The 15,963-nt window shown below is 46.5% G+C and overlaps 4 protein-coding genes and 1 non-coding gene across 5 annotated transcripts; 2 read left to right on the top strand and 3 right to left on the bottom strand.

Annotated features, from left to right (window-relative positions):
• Nucleotides 1-3,315: 3,315 nt before the first annotated feature.
• Nucleotides 3,316-5,884, top strand: F4822DRAFT_431286 (uncharacterized protein; the record flags this gene model as incomplete). Its single annotated transcript, XM_051461457.1, has 3 exons — nt 3,316-3,938; nt 3,998-4,005; nt 4,674-5,884. 3 exons carry the CDS (start codon nt 3,316-3,318, stop codon nt 5,882-5,884), a joined length of 1,842 nt encoding a protein of 613 aa, XP_051312191.1.
• An 882-nt stretch (nt 5,885-6,766) lies between these two features.
• On the bottom strand, nt 6,767-7,299 carry F4822DRAFT_315934 (uncharacterized protein). The gene is made up of 2 exons (XM_051455393.1): nt 7,297-7,299; nt 6,767-7,212 (listed from the first exon to the last, which is right to left on the bottom strand). The coding sequence occupies exon 2, from the start codon at nt 7,040-7,042 to the stop codon at nt 6,812-6,814; it is 231 nt and encodes a 76-aa protein (XP_051312190.1). The 5' UTR covers nt 7,043-7,212; nt 7,297-7,299; the 3' UTR covers nt 6,767-6,811.
• Nucleotides 7,300-9,671: 2,372 nt separating this feature from the next.
• F4822DRAFT_t90 lies at nt 9,672-9,755 on the bottom strand. The gene has a single exon. It is a non-coding gene; the product is annotated as a tRNA-Cys (tRNA).
• Nucleotides 9,756-11,115: 1,360 nt separating this feature from the next.
• F4822DRAFT_410016 (DNA mismatch repair protein MutL) lies at nt 11,116-13,892 on the top strand. The gene is made up of 3 exons (XM_051458710.1): nt 11,116-11,475; nt 11,537-11,716; nt 11,774-13,892. Exons 1-3 carry the CDS (start codon nt 11,386-11,388, stop codon nt 13,649-13,651), a joined length of 2,148 nt encoding a protein of 715 aa, XP_051312189.1. The 5' UTR covers nt 11,116-11,385; the 3' UTR covers nt 13,652-13,892.
• A 205-nt stretch (nt 13,893-14,097) lies between these two features.
• Nucleotides 14,098-15,597, bottom strand: F4822DRAFT_315839 (uncharacterized protein). The gene is made up of 5 exons (XM_051455392.1): nt 15,294-15,597; nt 14,953-15,205; nt 14,792-14,863; nt 14,634-14,723; nt 14,098-14,571 (listed from the first exon to the last, which is right to left on the bottom strand). The coding sequence occupies exons 1-5, from the start codon at nt 15,327-15,329 to the stop codon at nt 14,462-14,464; spliced, it is 561 nt and encodes a 186-aa protein (XP_051312188.1). The 5' UTR covers nt 15,330-15,597; the 3' UTR covers nt 14,098-14,461.
• Between the last annotated feature and the right edge of the window lie 366 nt (nt 15,598-15,963).

Here is a 15,963-nt window from a genome sequence, read left to right as displayed (position 1 = left end):
GTTGCCAGTTGATTATCTAGAAGAAATGTGCTTACAATACGAGGTGAAATGAATTTCAATCAAAATTTTTGACTTCATCACATCCTCAATTAGATTCGCCCACCTTAGATGTGACGATGATCGTTGAGCCGCCGCTAAGAAACTGCCGCCGGCTAAGGGATGTTGGCCAAGTCCCTCCAAAGTCCGGTTCCGCTCAAGCCTCCCTATCATTCAAACCCATGTTTGCCATGCTACAACTTTATAATCCTCGTGGTTGTTGTTTTAATTCAGCGGTCGTAGATTTATCCGCCATTGAAAAATGTAATACCTAATCCGTAGTCACGATTCTCCATACGGAACGAGAACACGTTATATTGTCAATACCTGACCTAGGCAATTTTTGCGCCGTAAATCTTACCGCTGTTATTTCCTTTTAACCTATAGCTGTCCTGCCTTCTATTCGGAGAGTAGGCATTTTTCAGCGCACCGATAGAGAAGTTGTCGCTGCAAAACCCAAGGTTAGACTATATCTACAAACCTGGCTTTTCCTCTACTTCCCCGGCAAAGCTCCACGAAGGCCAAGTTTACTAGTTGGTGGCAGTCTTGTACTAAAATCTCGGGATACCACCTGTTTACGTTATGGCTTCTTACCGGGGAACAGTGATCAACTCATCTAAAAGTAGAGCCTCATGGGGGGTGTTTAGTGCCTAGGTAATACCATACTTAGCAGGCTTAGGTGGTTCAATACAGCACTAATTTGTAAAGCCACAGACCGTATCTTACTTAGCGGGAGGGATCTAAGCCTAATAAACTTCCTTGGTGTTTTCCAGTAAAAAACTGGTCTCGAATATTTCGCTGATCTTATTATTTCTTTACATCATACTCATATAATGCACGTGTAAGAATGTCAATCTATTAAATTGAGCTGAGGCCTGAATTTTAGGCATTTCGATTGCTGTATCCTCCAATGAAAATACTCTTTTGGCCAATAGTTGGCTCCCCATTTGACGCCGGAAGCCGATTCGGTCAGTATTTATTTTTTTATTTTTTATTTTATTTTATTTTTATTCCTTTTTTTTTTTTCTTCTCCCTCCTTCCATTTCCCCCATACGTGGGTCCTCAACCATTGACCTTCAGAACCTGGCCTAGCGGCCTAGGTACCTACATTTACCTACGTGCCTCTATGATGTACCTACTGTAGTGGGCTAAACGTCCTCGTCTTATTTACATCAACATCAACATCAACTCGACAACGACCTCTAAATAGAACCACTAGCGTGCCTTGCAGTGTATTGAAAGTTACGTGCATGCCAACTCACATAGCTACTACGCAAGACCGCATCGCCGGGCATTTTCTTAACCTGCTTGTCTTGCATCCCGCTCCCACCCCTCTTAGAAAAGTAGTGTTCGTTTCTCTTAATTACCTACTTGGGTTACCGTGTGAGGTTAGAGACAGTAGCGTGTAGGTCGGCCTGGTAGGCCATGGACCGGCAATCAGACACGCACCCCCCTCCTAAAAGCCGTTGAACAATACACGCCCCTCTCCCCCCTCTACGTACTCTACTCTCTACTACAGACCTACCCCTTCGTCTCCTAGTCCCCTCGAATCTCGATAAACCCTGGCCAATTAAAAGGTCATGTTTTGGAAGTCTGTCTCATTATTTCCGTTGCGCATTTCTTAGCAATCTCAGAGCGCTCAGACAGAGTCACATCATAGCACTCACGCGGGGAATTCCCAGATCGGCAGGGGAGGAGAAATAGAATAACTAAAGAAAACGAGAAAATGAAAAGATAGACAGGGGAGTTACAAGAGAGAAAGAAATAATCATCATCTTAAAAAATGTAGTGTATAGTGTACTACTACTACGTATATTGTGGGATATTACTATGTACTAGACTTGAACATAGGGGATTTCCTTCATCACCGTTGCTGGCTTGGCTGGACTGGGCTGGTAGAAACTCTCTCCGCTACCCTTGAAATCCCTGGTCAATGATTAGCAGCCAATGCTTCCCCGTTGCGGCCAGGGGTGCACCCTGACAGGTCCGCAGCGCCCAAGGGACCCTGGGCATGAGCTAGGATTTACCATCATGGCCACCTAGTCAAAGGTGGTCCACAATCTATCTAGCACTACTACCCATCCTCATCCTTACTCTCAGCACATTTATTAGCCGGCTACGCTACCTAGTAACATGTACAGTACCTATAGTGACTAGTACACACTCCTGTCTGTTCTTGTCTGTAACGCATGCCTTGCTCGCTCTCGTAGCCATTGTTGTTCCTTAGACAACATATATCTTATTATTAGCCTCTTGCATATCGCCTCGTCACATCGACCATGCTCCAGGGATCTCTCTTAAGTGCCTCTCTACTACCCTCTGTCTTTCCCCATGCCCACACCCTGTCATAGAACCCCAGCATTGCCTAGCCCATCAGCGCCCGTGCCAGCGCACTCTCAGTGCTTGTCAACGAAAAACTGCCAAGCAGACCTGGCGCGTGTACAGTAACTGGCCTTGTACTTTCGTATGGCGCCCCAAAAGAGCTTGTACCCTGGTTCGTACCCAAATTGTCCCAATCTCTAATATTAAAGTCGCACAAAAGCCTCCCACGACCTTAACCAGACCCAAAAGTTGTCGAGCTTCTCCATCTTAAGTCGAAAACTCGGCATCATCAAGCTCTACCCGACCCAGCTACCGCCGGCACATTGCTTCCCAGGCCTCCCAAGATCCCAAAAGGCCATCTAACGGTGCTACAAGGAGAGAGGTCGTGTGTCTTGTGCTGCAGCTCCCCGTCATCCCATCTCCCAGGTTTCCACCAACTCCGCCGCGCGCCGTATCACTGGATTCCCTAACCTTGACTGGGTTAGTATCACAGACGATTCTGCTTGTCTAACGCTGTCTTTGAATTCTTCGCCATCAAGTCAGGATTGGAGTCGCCATTCTTAACTGGTCTTTTTCGGCGTGTCTTGGCCAATATAACGTTCCAGCAATAAAGACCCTTTCCGGAACCGAGGAGGACGAAAAAAAAAGGAAAGAGATCCGGAGAGAAATCGAAAACTACTCTTCTAATCCTCGGAGTCTTCAAAGCTAGGTACTGCTCGCAGATTTGAAGAATAAAAGCGTTGCTTACTTGCCCGCGCTGTTTAAACACTAAATCACGTTGAGCACACTCCCGAACTTGCAAGACAGCCTGGGCATGCTATTCCTCGAGGATCGCAAACCCCATATCTGAACGGTGTTGTCCAACTCTCGAAGAGGGTGCTAGGCTGCCGTTTGGAAGAAGAAAAAATATCGTTAGGGGCATACGGTCCTATCGTATATTCTTCTTAGGCTGCATCCATGCAAACCCTCATCTATCGAACTGAACAGTCGAATCTTCCGCTCGGCCACCGCCGAGGAATATCGAATCTGGCGAACTTCGCTCTAGACCTGTCCTGGGCCAGAGCAGAGACGGATTGTGCTCTTCGCAGCACAAGGGCGTATCCCTCTCCGCCCATGTCAGGGTCTCCACCACCACTCCCGCCCAAGCCAAACCCGGAGGTCGGTGATCGAGGTCAGGGAGGCTACCAGCCCACTAGTCATGATGCGTACCGTCCAAGCTCAACGGTTCCGGGAGGCGAGTATCGAGCAGCAGCACCCCCACAACCATCCTTACTACCCCCCACAACCAGTACTACCAGGCCATTTCCCTCAGAGGGTCCGGAAAGAATGCCATATTCATACCACCGCCCGGAGGAATCGATGGGGAGGCCCATCCCCTACCAGCAGCAAGGTCCGATGGTTCCCCAGCCTCAGTATCCGCTTCCACCTGTAGTTGGACCTAGCCTAGGACCATCACCTTACTCAATGTCCAGCAATCAACAAGTCGCCGAAAACCCGCCTTTTACCTCTCCCAAGTCTCAAAGGAAAACGAAGGGTCACGTAGCTTCGGCTTGCGTGCCTTGCAAAAGAGCGCATCTTAGGTACTACTAAAATCTTACGTCCTTCCCCAAATCGTTCCTGGTTTGCTAACTCCTCTTAGATGTGATGGTACGTATCGAATTCCGATTTATCGTTATTTTCCGTTGCGAGCCACGTGCTCAAAATAGCGGCTACAGCGAGAAACTGTTGAGAATGATTTCTACCACCATGGCATTCTTCATCAGTCAGGGGCTCGTCTTTCCGTCAGCAGAGTGTGAACAATAGGTGATCCTTTACTATCAAACTGCGGTTATGGGTAAAAAAGAGTTCTAGTCTCATAGTAACTTGCTTTGGAAAACCAATTGCTTCGGTTCCCAACGGACATGGTGTCGTCGAAAGCGGTCAGACTGCTTGATATCTGGACCCCCTTTTAAAGGGGCTTCAAGGATCTAGCAGCGACTTTCCGAGTGGAACGTTGAAGAAATAGGCGAAACCATATGCAGAACTACGCGAACGCAGGTATTTGACTTCACATGGGCGTCGAGAGTCGTATAACCAAAGCTCAGCACGAGACCGAAGCTGCCATAAGCATGTAACTTGTGGGAGGATCGGTTCTGACTATGAAACCCCTTAATTCTGCCCCGACTCAGTGCCTCGCAATTTTAGCTGGGTGGATTTGTCAACGATCGTGAAGGATATTGCCTGAGATCCAACTTGGATTCGCGAGAAACCGAACCTCTTATATGCGCCTACATATCGGGATTGTGGTATAGAAGCTGACAATTTGTTTTAAATAGCCCAGAGACCCTGTTCAAGGTGTTTGAGTAACGGCAAAGAAGATTCATGCGTCGATGTCCAGCATAAAAAGCGCGGCCGACCTCGATTACGCGATGACAATCAGCCTCGATTTGAAACTGGGAGGTTCCCTCATCCAGCCGATCCGACAATGCGAAGACCAGTCTCGCTTTACTCGCCGATTAGCGCCGTTTCCACCTCGTACGAAGACCCCCTTCGAAGAAGTCATTCCTATAGAGTGCTAAAATCGCAACCAAGCGACCCGGTGGCTCCTAGATTCCTCGAACGCGGATCCGCTACAGATGCGAACATCTTTCCCGCTCCCTTATCCATACCCTCCCGCGCACCCGAATTAGTCGCATTTCTTACAACAGATTTAGAAATCGTAAGTGCCTCGGGTACTTTTGCCGAGGCGGTGGGTTCTCGAGCGCTCCACGGCCAGCGGTTGTTAGATGCCATAAGTCCAAACGAGCGCGATAGAGTCATGGCACTCCAGAGATCGTTGCAAGATGAGCAGGGCCGAAAGGAACCGAATTATCTTCCGCCAATTTTCGAGAAGCAAGAGGCAGAAAGAGTCATACGATCATTGTCGTTTAGTCGGGAATCAATAGGGAGATTCCAGTTGGACCGACAGGACTTCTTTACCTTTGTCGGCGCGGATGGACAGTTTCGACCATACCCGATACGCGTCGGACTAGCAAAGGAGGATTCGATATACTTCGTTGTGTTGCTTTTAGCCCCGGCTGCCCAGCAATTCCCCCATCCCTCACCTTCTCCTCACGCTAGAGAATTTTCATATTCATTCCAACCTCAACCGTATGCTCAATTGACGACACCAGTTTCGACTTCGTTCAACCCCGGACGGCCGCGGTTTGGAGAACCACCTCGTGAGTCTATCTATACACCGCGCCAAGCACCCACACCTATTACTTCGGGTCTTGCTCCTGGCATGAATCCGAATATTCCAACTTTTTCTGCTCCTGGCCCCCCACGAATTGAACCACCCGCCGGTCCTTCGCGCCATATTCCGAGAAGCGAGTTGTCCATGGCCAGGCCTCCACAGCAAGTAGAATATCAATTACCACCTATTCGTGGTCAGAGTCAGTCCGGTCCCCCAGGAGAAGCGTCCGGTTGGCAGAGGGACGACCGATCCGGTCGCGTTGATATCGGTGGATTAATAGAAAAGCCTGACCCGTCTCGACGAGGGCGGTAGTGGCTCGATTGACACCCGGGATGCGTGGACATCCGTATCCTTTCGGGTAGTTCGATCCTCACATACTGGCCACTTGCTCTCGACACCTATTCGCAAGGTTAATATCCAATACTACACCTCATTCGCACTCGAATTGTAAACTATACCCACATTGCGCATCCATCGTTTTCAGTCGCGCAGGAGATACCATGTACAACATAATGCATCTTTCCATCTACATATTATAATCCCGTCCCCTCACGGCTTCTGCTTCTCTGTTGTTTTAATAAACACGACTCTAATGTCGATCTTGTTTCTCGGCCCAGAAGTCCAGACTTCGGATTTATCCCTGAATTTATCGACATCTTTCCTATTGGTTAGATTATATTGTCCTATTTCAAGTAGGATTGCCGTGTTTTTCAGGCGCGATGTTTGCGGCTCTTGTTTCGCCACAGACCGAGAGCTCGTGTGACGTCGGGAGGCGGCAGCGCGAGGGGAGAAAGGAAAAGCGCAGAATCATAATGAGAGGAGTCGTTCGTTCGGGGTTTCTTCTGCGTCTTCATGTACTATATATTAAGTCGAATTTCGGGTTGGTGTTTTTGTGACGTGAAAAAGGAGGGCCGGTGGTCCGGTGATAAAGCCAGAACTATCCAGCTTAGCCATGCCCGACTGTTGGATGGCAAAATCCGTGGTACCAGACAGACGGGCGGGGTCTTTCGAATTGGTAATTCTTTGTTGCCATTCTTCCAATCTTGTGTATATTTTTTCCGACTTTTGATCTCTGTTTGCTCTCGTATCACGCCAGCAGTATCGGCTAAGGAAAGCGACGGGGAGGCTTTAAGGAGCGAGATCGTGTAATAAGATACTAGCCTCAAAAAAAGATTCCTGTACAGGTTGAAAATAGCGAGGAGAATAAGGGGAATACACAAGAACGTGTAGGTTAGTTAGTCAGACAGACCAAACAAGTGTGGGGGAGGAGAGCAAAGCAAAAAGGCAGAATCCCAGAATTTGTGATGGATATATCAATGAAACGAAACATTTCTGACAGGACAAAAGGGAAAATGGGTCGAGAAAATGAAACAAGCGCGAGAAACAAGAAACAGCAATGTTTACCGCGACCCTCTGAAATTCTCGTTTGGGAACCAGGCTGATCGGATCCCATACATCCATCAGATCCATCCAGACTTGTCAATACAACCCGGAAGCGAGCATATAATCCGCCTCAACTAATCCTTAGGATTCGGCCCGTCATACCCGTTGACCCCCGTCTCTCTTTCATGATATTTTTCTTTGGCGTTTACCTCTTAAATCTACAATTATGTTGTCAGGTTTGGCATAAGCGGTAACCACTAAGAGGTCAGTGCTGGGTCAGTTGCTTGAATCCTTGTGGTGGTTTGATATGACATCGAGGTCTATAATATAATGTTTCGTACCGGGAAAGCTCGTTTCATTTCCGGGCATTACGACAGTACACATCAACAAGGCACCATTAAGTAGAACACAATCATCAGTCACACGCCTCCTCCTCCACACAGACGCCAAATAAATTCCGCAGGACGAGGGGACTACACATTACATGCACACACGCACACATACGGGAAAACGAACCAATGCTCGATGTCGAACTGCTAGTGTTGCTCGGATGCTTCCCATCTATTCTCTTTTCCCCTCTTTTTCTTACACTGCTGACCTGGATGTTCCTTGCTAAGGGCCTCGATCTACTTAGCTCCGATCTCAGGGCCTACAGACGTACATACATACAGTTACCGTGACGGCCCTTGCAAACTTGCATCTTGCATCACCTCCCCCAGCCGAAGCACACCGCAAGATAAACAAGAAAGTCGGCGCACGTACCACCCCGTGCCAGGAACCATGGCAGTGCTAGCAAGCTTAACCTTGATGAAGATGGCGATTCAATGCCGTGGTTGGCTCGCTAGCAACCTAGTCATTTAAATGACCCAACCCAAGGCTGCCAGGGCTCGAGAGGGTGCTGATGTCTGTGTGTTATTCTTCGTTCAAGTTCTTTTTTTCTTTTTTGGAGCGACGCAGTTGAGATTACCTATCTACTTGCCTATGGGCTATTACTACCTACGTACATACGTGAGATTATCTTATGTATGTGGTGCGGTCTGCAGGGGTAAGTCAGTGGGTAAAATTGTCCGAGCCGTTGCAGCGCGCGCAGTGTTACAGGAAGTGCGGTACCGTACGAGCTCACGGATGCACATCGCGCACGGGTAGGGTGGTAGTGTCTAATAAACCGACGCTAACGAGAGAGAGGGAAGGAATAAAAAGTCCCGACTGGCTCTCTCTTCTTCTCGCCTTTTGGAAACCCCCAGTCTGATAGATGATGCCCTGGTCATCGCGGAAGCGATCACTCGCACACCCCAACCAACTACACTCGCCGCAACCACTATGCTGTTGGGTCGTGAAGCCGGAATTATCCTTCCTAGTCCAAATGAAGATATTGCATGTGCCCTTGAAATTTACCTAGGTAGAGAAGGGGAATAGTATATATTACAATGATATTACTACCATCTTGAAAATCTCTCTCATCTCCTTCGTAATGTCTTTTTTCTCATTTATAACTTTTGCTGCATTTAGTCCGTGTAGCGCATATTCCAGGGTTCTAAACAACATTTAAGAGTACCCCAGTAAATTAAAACCCCAGGAAGATAACGTAAAAGCAAGCAGAATTTACCGGCATGTAACTAACATACGTATATTCAAGATTATAATAACGATTAGGTCGCTTTGTCATTGTCCATACCTAGGTATTTGAGGTTCATCTCAGCGAGACAATTTTTCTATATTGGTCCTTAAGTTGGGCACTGTCATTCTTACCAGTTAGGTACACGATATCAGCCTAACTCAAGCCACTATCTTTTTGCACCTTTGTAACCGAGATTACATCTTGTCTTACCCAGGTTTTTCTACACTCACAAACCCCGAAAAAGGCTCAGCTTCTCGACGATTCTTCATTACCTATGGTCTCGGCTTTCCAGTTTAGAAGGAATATCGTCGGTACCTAGACCTGATTAAGTAACGCCGACGTAATCTCATTTCAACGTTCCTCTCAAGGTCCTATTCTTCGATTGATTCTATACAAATTCTCACGGCACAAGACCTAGCTTACCTATCGAGTGACAGTTCATCCGCAAGATGGCTATATGTGGTTCAACGTTAGCCAATGCCACTGTGACAGGGACCTTTCGCACGAATTTTCCCACCTAATGAGCTAGAATCGGCCGGGTCCCAAGCTGTCAAATTTCAAATATTACTTATATCGGAATATCACTTCGCGCCGTTGGCGACATCGCTACCTACCTGGGTATATAGGTGTGTGATCTCGTGAGATAAGTAGCAGTTCTATCGACTCAGCGACTTCGCCGCAAATTTTCAGAATAGTGAAGAGGATCAAGTAAAATTACTTCTAGGCAAAGAAAATCTCCCCTAAACGCGAGGCCGAGGTACTTCGATATGAAGGTAATCCCTACTATAAGAGAGCGCCTTATCTATAAAAACGTTGTTTCTTTCATTTTAATTACATACTGAGCACCTAGAAGGTTTATGTAAGCCAATACAGAACGAAGTATTGTTTTTATTTCGTATTCAACTATTATTATTTCCTTAGTAGCATGGAGGTAACGCACCATAAGGTTATCCGCATTAAACATGCAGTTTGTCATCTCTAAGTGAACATATACATTTTATATATTATAATTACCAACATTAAAAATACTCTCATGGATATAATAGCGAAAAATAAAGTCATCATAAACATAAGTCAATAACCAAAACATATAGCAAAAGCTTTCGGCGTGGATCGAACACGCGACCTCGGGATAGCTGCTAATAACTGCAATCCTGCTCTCTACCACTGAGATACGAAAGCCTGTGTGAGGTTTCTGCACGCTTATTTTGAAATAGATAGAATCTCAAGTGCAATTTCGCTTCGTGGAACCTGCCATTATTTTCACCCTCGGTTGGTAGTTAGTAAATTTGGCAGATTCTTTGATGTTCTAGATCCGCTTTTTGATAGTGTTGCGAGAGCCCCTATTGGTTGTATTCGCCTACTAGCGTCCCCATTTTCTTCACGAGAGGCATCAGAATTTACTTGAAGTTCACGCGAATCCATTCATTCACCATTACCGCGGCCGCTGTGGGGCTCCCTAATGACCGGAAGTTTTCAAGGTTGATTATATGGGATTCTGGGGAAATAACAGAGCTTACCAAGAAGAAAGTGGCATCGTAGATATATTGACCATAGTCAATGGACCTCAGTCGTGGTGGGTTTTAAAATACCTAGATCAAAAAGGCACCTAGTAAGGCAGAGGACTTGTATAGGCGAATTAGCGTATTTAATACTCGGAGTTAGTGAATCCCCGTCGGCGCACTTGCGGTATCATCGGTTTGCGGCCTGCTATATGTTCTTATTCCTAGGTATCATTAGAACTATGTTGGTGCCTACCTAGGTACCTAGGTAGGTAATCCACAACCCCCATCCTAACTGTATAATACCTAGGTACTTTTGTAGGTGCACCCACTAGGGATTTTTAGACTCAATACAATTTGCGAGTAAGCTAATTCTAACAAGGACTGTTAAGTCATAGCAATGATTGCTATCTATAGGCTTGTCGCAGTAACTGGGGATTAACTATAAATAATTGTTTTATATTTGTTCTTGGCTATAGCTAGCTCTTTTTCAAAAATTTCTAGGTACCTAGGTATTCTTCTTGTATTTTTAGTAGCTATCAAGTAGATAAAGGTTTCGCCTACATCAAAAGAATCAGTGAATAAGAAGCTACATACCTAATTTATCTTTATTTGGCATTCTAGAAAATTATGATATAACTTTAAATATCATATAGGTAGGTGACATTTAATACAAATAGGTAAGACTACAATTTCATTTTGTGAACTTATAAATCACACACAAAACGGTTATGTTAATATGCTGCCTGATAGGTACGATTTATAGCACTTACGGCGTGTGTTGGGAAGATATTTGGTTGTCAAGTAGGCCAATTTTTGGAAAAGAGCCAATAGCAATCAAGTAAATTCCTCCCAGCATCGCTAATTTCAAGGACAGAAGCCCCAGCGCAAGACAAACACGGTGCGGTTTTACAGTGTTTTCTCCTTATCGAGATACCATGCATGTTTTGATTGGACTGTTGATCCTCGTTCTTGCCTTACCTGTCACCTACCTACAGTACCTGCCGATTGGCATTTTGAACCTTCAACGTTAGCTCCTTCGTAAACCTTAGGTACTTTCAAGGAATAACCCGATAGGATAGTTCTTTCCTTTAAACTAACATTCGTGATCTTTTTTCCTCCATACGGCAGTAACGAATACGGGGATTAACCAATCTTATTTCAACCTTCAGGCATCTCCACCAAAATATACACGTCGCGAAATCCTAACTTGACCTCTCAAGGCGACATGGGAATACCCTCTATGACATATCCTAAAGAGGATCCTTGATTATACCGATTGAATTAGCGGCCTCAGTAAAATCGCTACGATGGTTGATGCGATGGATATTGATGAACCGAGGGGCACCAAACGAAAAGCCCCGTCCTCAATAGATGAGGGCGCTCCTCACCGAATTAAGGCTAGTTCATTTCCTATTTAATTCGATACAATAAAACTAATCATTGATTCTCTGTATCTAGGCGCTGGACCCAGATGTTGTAAATAAGATCGCCGCCGGCGAGATTATCGTAGCTCCAGTACATGCTTTAAAGGAATTAATTGAGAACGCTGTTGATGCGGGATCCACCTCTCTAGACGTCGTTGTCAAAGAGGGCGGCTTAAAATTATTACAGATCACTGATAATGGTCATGGAATTGACGTAAGTCTTGCCTCACATTATATCCTTGTTGAACTTAGCTTCTCATTATCTTAATAGAAGGAAGATCTACCGATCCTCTGTGAAAGGTTCACCACTTCTAAACTCAAGAAGTTTGAGGACCTAAGCAATATCAGTACCTATGGCTTCCGAGGTGAAGCCCTTGCCAGTATTAGCCACATAGCTCATCTTACGGTGACTACGAGGACGAAGAACTCGGATTATTCATTCCGCGCACATTATGATGGTGGTAAGCTGTCTCCTGCAAAACCTGGCCAATCGGCCGAACCTAAACCTACCGCCGGGCGAATTGGTACACAAATCTCAGTAGAAGACTTGTTCTACAATGTCCCAACACGGCGCAAGGCCTTTAGGTCGCCCTCCGATGAGTACAACAAGATCATTGATATGGTCGGACGTTATGCCATTCATTGCGCCGGTGTCTCCTTCTCTTGCAAAAAGCACGGTGACTCAGGTACCTCAATCACTGTGCCGTCGCAAGCATCCACGATAGACCGCATACGTCAAATACATGGCGGTGCCGTTGCAAGTGAGTTAATAGAATTTACCGCCTCTGACCAACGCTGGGGATTTAAAGCTTCGGGTTGGGCCACAAATGCGAACTACCACATTAAGAAGACGACTCTCCTCCTCTTTATTAACCATCGTAGTGTGGAATCTTCAAACATCAAAAAGGCCGTGGAGCAGACATACTCCGCATTTCTTCCCAAAAATGGACACCCATTCGTTTATCTCAACCTCGAGGTCGACCCCCAACGAGTTGACGTCAACGTCCACCCGACGAAGCGAGAGGTTAATTTCCTGAACGAGGATGAAATTATCCAATGCATCTGCGAAAATATTCGTGACAAGTTGGCGGCAGTAGATACAAGTCGCACATTCATGACGCAGACGTTACTTCCAGGATCTATGCTTTCTGATGCTCCGATTCTGAAAGATGTTAGCAGCCCTGCCGCGAGAACCCCCGGCAGCGTCCGAAAAAAGACGAGGCCTAATGAAAATTACTTAGTTAGGACAGACGCTTCATTGCGCAAAATTACCAGCATGTTCCCGACTGCCCCAGGAACATCGAGCAATGACACGACTGATGCTGGCCAAGAGCCGGTCTATGAAACGACAGACCGTGAGCCGATTCTCTGTCGGCTTACTAGTGTTCGCGAGCTCCGCTCTGAAGTCAGGGATGATATGCATCACGAACTCACTGAAATTTTCGCTAATCATACCTTCGTGGGCATTGTGGATGAGAAACGGCGATTAGCCGCCATTCAGGGAGGCGTCAAACTGTTTCTCATCGATTACGGTCGCGCATGCTTTGAGTATTTTTACCAAGTGGGGCTCACTGACTTTGGTAATTTCGGTACTATCAAGTTTCAACCTGCACTTGATTTACGCGAAGTGCTGAAGATCGCAGCCGAGCAGGAAAAATCTACTGCCACGAGCGATAATGATTTTGAAGTAGACGAAGTTGTGGAAGCGGTGGCGGAGCAGTTAATCGAAAGAAGAGAAATGCTGATTGAATACTTCAGCTTCGAGATCACACCGGCTGGCGAGTTATTGAGTATCCCGCTTCTCCTTAAAGGTTACACACCTTCGATGGCGAAACTCCCACGATTCCTACTCCGCCTTGGCCCCCGCGTGAACTGGATGGACGAGAAATTGTGTTTCGAAACTTTCCTAAAGGAATTGGCGACATTCTACGTCCCCGAACAGCTTCCGACTCTCCCGGGAAGTGACGAGACAGAGGAAGATATCCCAGATGAGATCAGGACAAGGAGATCTCAAATTCGCCGCGTAATAGAACACACATTCTTCCCGGCATTCAAGGCGAGATTAGTGGCAACGAAATCATTCATGAAAGGTGGTGTACTTGAGCTAGCAAGCCTCAAGGGCTTGTACAGGGTCTTTGAGAGGTGCTGATTTCTACGCGGATATGCGATACCCAATAGCTTTGTAAATATTTAGGAAGATTGACCAATACGGAGAGATGGAGGGTAACTATGGCGTACATATCTGCCATCATCGTATTATACCTTCCGGGCGCTTTTGATGGGATGTGCTATGTGGTTGCTGTATCATAGGGAATGGTGCCGTTACTCAAGCCCCTACCATTGATTAAATTGACCATACCCGATGAATTAAGACTGCATTGAGTAAAGAACTCCCAGTTAGAACATCATGAGATTGCTTGTGCTAAACTTTAATCAATTTTACATAGGATAATATTTAACTGGGGGCGAATTGAAGGGTGTTAAAAACCATCCTGGAGGATGGGATTCTGTGGTGAGGATAACACATGGTGGTAGGTACCCAGGTACTTAAGTCATACTTAGGTACTGATGATGGAAGGCACTAGGAGAAATAGAAAACCCATTTATATGGAAATTTTATAAGTTTTATAAGCATTTATTCATCGCAATTTTTGCAGTAGTACCTAGAGCCCTGGGGCGCAAGAGTAAGTGGTAAACCAGCCTTGCTATTGCTACTGCAGTAACCCATGCCCAAAGGGCAACCCGTATGTAACCCAGATCCCTGATGAATATGAGATCCGCGTCATAACCAGATAGCCTCCCTTGTGCGTTATAGCCCTAGAATAGAAAAACGCATCGCAAGTAAATGCGCCTGAGCCGCAAAGAGACGATATTAAACAAACTGGTGTAGATGGGGGGTATTTTTGTTGAATGAAGTCTCAAATAGCAGGCCAACGCAATAAGTCAGAGGAAAAAGAAATCAGGCCTCGTCGTCTTGGAGACCAGCCTCGGTCTTAATGTGGGCGGGGTCATCTTCAACGTCCTGAGGAGAAGGGTAGGAGTTTTGGGTGGCGTTGACGGCTGCCTTCTCTGTAAAGTGAAGGCCGTTAGTAGTTGAAGACAGGGAATGATAGGTGGGTAGGATAGCGTACTGTCTTCTCCCTTGACGCGCTTGGGGGTCGGCATCTCTTCCTTGTCTGAGGACGTGCGAGCCTTCTTCACCGGGGTCTTGACTTCTTCGTCTATTATGTACAAGGATGATTAGTATATTTAAATTAATCAGCGCCAAATTGAATAGGGGACCACTCACCATCATCACTAGTGGAGTCGAAGTAAGCCACCTTCTGGGGTCGCTTGCGAGTACCTCGGCGAGGAGTTGAGCCTGTGTATGGAGTTATGGTTAGGTACATTATTATAAAATATTCGGGAACGGTGTTGTAGGAAGATTAAATATGGGAGGTGTTGACGTACCAGTGGTGGGAGGGGTGGCGGCAGCAGCAGCACCCTTACCGCGGCCCTTGGGAGTAGCAGGAGCAGCGACAGTGTCCTGGTCCGGGTCCTCGACGTCACCTCCGCCCTGGCGGAATGCAGCAGCCTGGGCACGGAGCTTGCCCATGGTGTGGGTCATACTCTTAATGGTACGGCCGGGAAGATTGATATCCTTGTAGGGGACGCTTCCGTTCTTACCGAGAAGGCGGTCCACAATCTGTAGGAGGAAGTCAAACTAGAAAGAGGTATATTCTATCAGCATCATGATTTTATTAGGGATATTGGTATGGGAAGATATGATATGGGAATAATAATATACGTACCTTCTCCTTCTCGCTCCAGGCTTTTCCGCTCGACATCGTGTCTATGCGTGGGATGTGTTAAGGAGTACTCAAGAATAAGAATGGCTTGGTTTTTGACCCGAGGCTGATTGTCTTGTGAAGTTGGTCCGTGTAGAAAAAAGGAAGAAAGGAACGAAGCGTCTGGGGAGATAAGGGTTTAGGTGAATATGTGTGAATTGGATGAATGGGAAGTGGGGGTGTTTGTGGTAGAAAGTATGGGAAACTACCAAGCTGGTATGTTACTGCTGGTAAACGGAAACTTCAAGATGCGGTTTCCTGGCCCTCTGGGTACCTGGGTGGCTGACGACGTAAAAATGGAGGGGCGTTGAATGGCAAGTACAATACGCGGGGCACAGGGGTAGTTCAACGTACCTCTTTCTCAACTGCTTTAGATGGATGTATGGAAATGGTGGCTGGATGTGGGATGTGAATTGGGAGGAGCACGTAGGGTTGAGAAGGGAAGTCTTCACCGGTGAGGATGAGTGCAAGCGGGAGGGACATGGACTTTATAGACGATTGTCAAGTCCTGTTAGCTGATCTACTTGCTGGCATACCCTAAATGCTGTCCATGTTTATCCCAAACTTTCTCTTCTCTACAGGTTTACCTACCCTTCTACTCAGAGGGCAAACTCGATAACGAAGCATACAGCCG

Source organism: Hypoxylon trugodes (assembly GCF_022578975.1).
Source record: "Hypoxylon trugodes strain CBS 135444 unplaced genomic scaffold F4822scaffold_7, whole genome shotgun sequence".
NCBI classification, from domain to species: domain Eukaryota; kingdom Fungi; phylum Ascomycota; class Sordariomycetes; order Xylariales; family Hypoxylaceae; genus Hypoxylon; species Hypoxylon trugodes.
Note: the sequence above shows the minus strand (reverse complement) of the source record. Positions and strands in the feature narration are given on the sequence as shown.

Coding starts and splice junctions, on each gene's coding strand:
- F4822DRAFT_315934 (XM_051455393.1), bottom strand. CDS start 7,042: ATGGATCTGATGGATGTATGGGATCCGATCAGCCTGGTTCCCAAACGA.
- F4822DRAFT_410016 (XM_051458710.1), top strand. CDS start 11,386: ATGGTTGATGCGATGGATATTGATGAACCGAGGGGCACCAAACGAAAA. Junction 11,476..11,536: donor GCGCTCCTCACCGAATTAAG/GCTAGTTCATTT, acceptor CTCTGTATCTAG/GCGCTGGACCCAGATGTTGT. Junction 11,717..11,773: donor ATAATGGTCATGGAATTGAC/GTAAGTCTTGCC, acceptor TTATCTTAATAG/AAGGAAGATCTACCGATCCT.
- F4822DRAFT_315839 (XM_051455392.1), bottom strand. CDS start 15,329: ATGTCGAGCGGAAAAGCCTGGAGCGAGAAGGAGAAG. Junction 15,206..15,293: donor CCTGGAGCGAGAAGGAGAAG/GTACGTATATTA, acceptor ACCTCTTTCTAG/TTTGACTTCCTCCTACAGAT. Junction 14,572..14,633: donor GCGCGTCAAGGGAGAAGACA/GTACGCTATCCT, acceptor TTCACTTTACAG/AGAAGGCAGCCGTCAACGCC.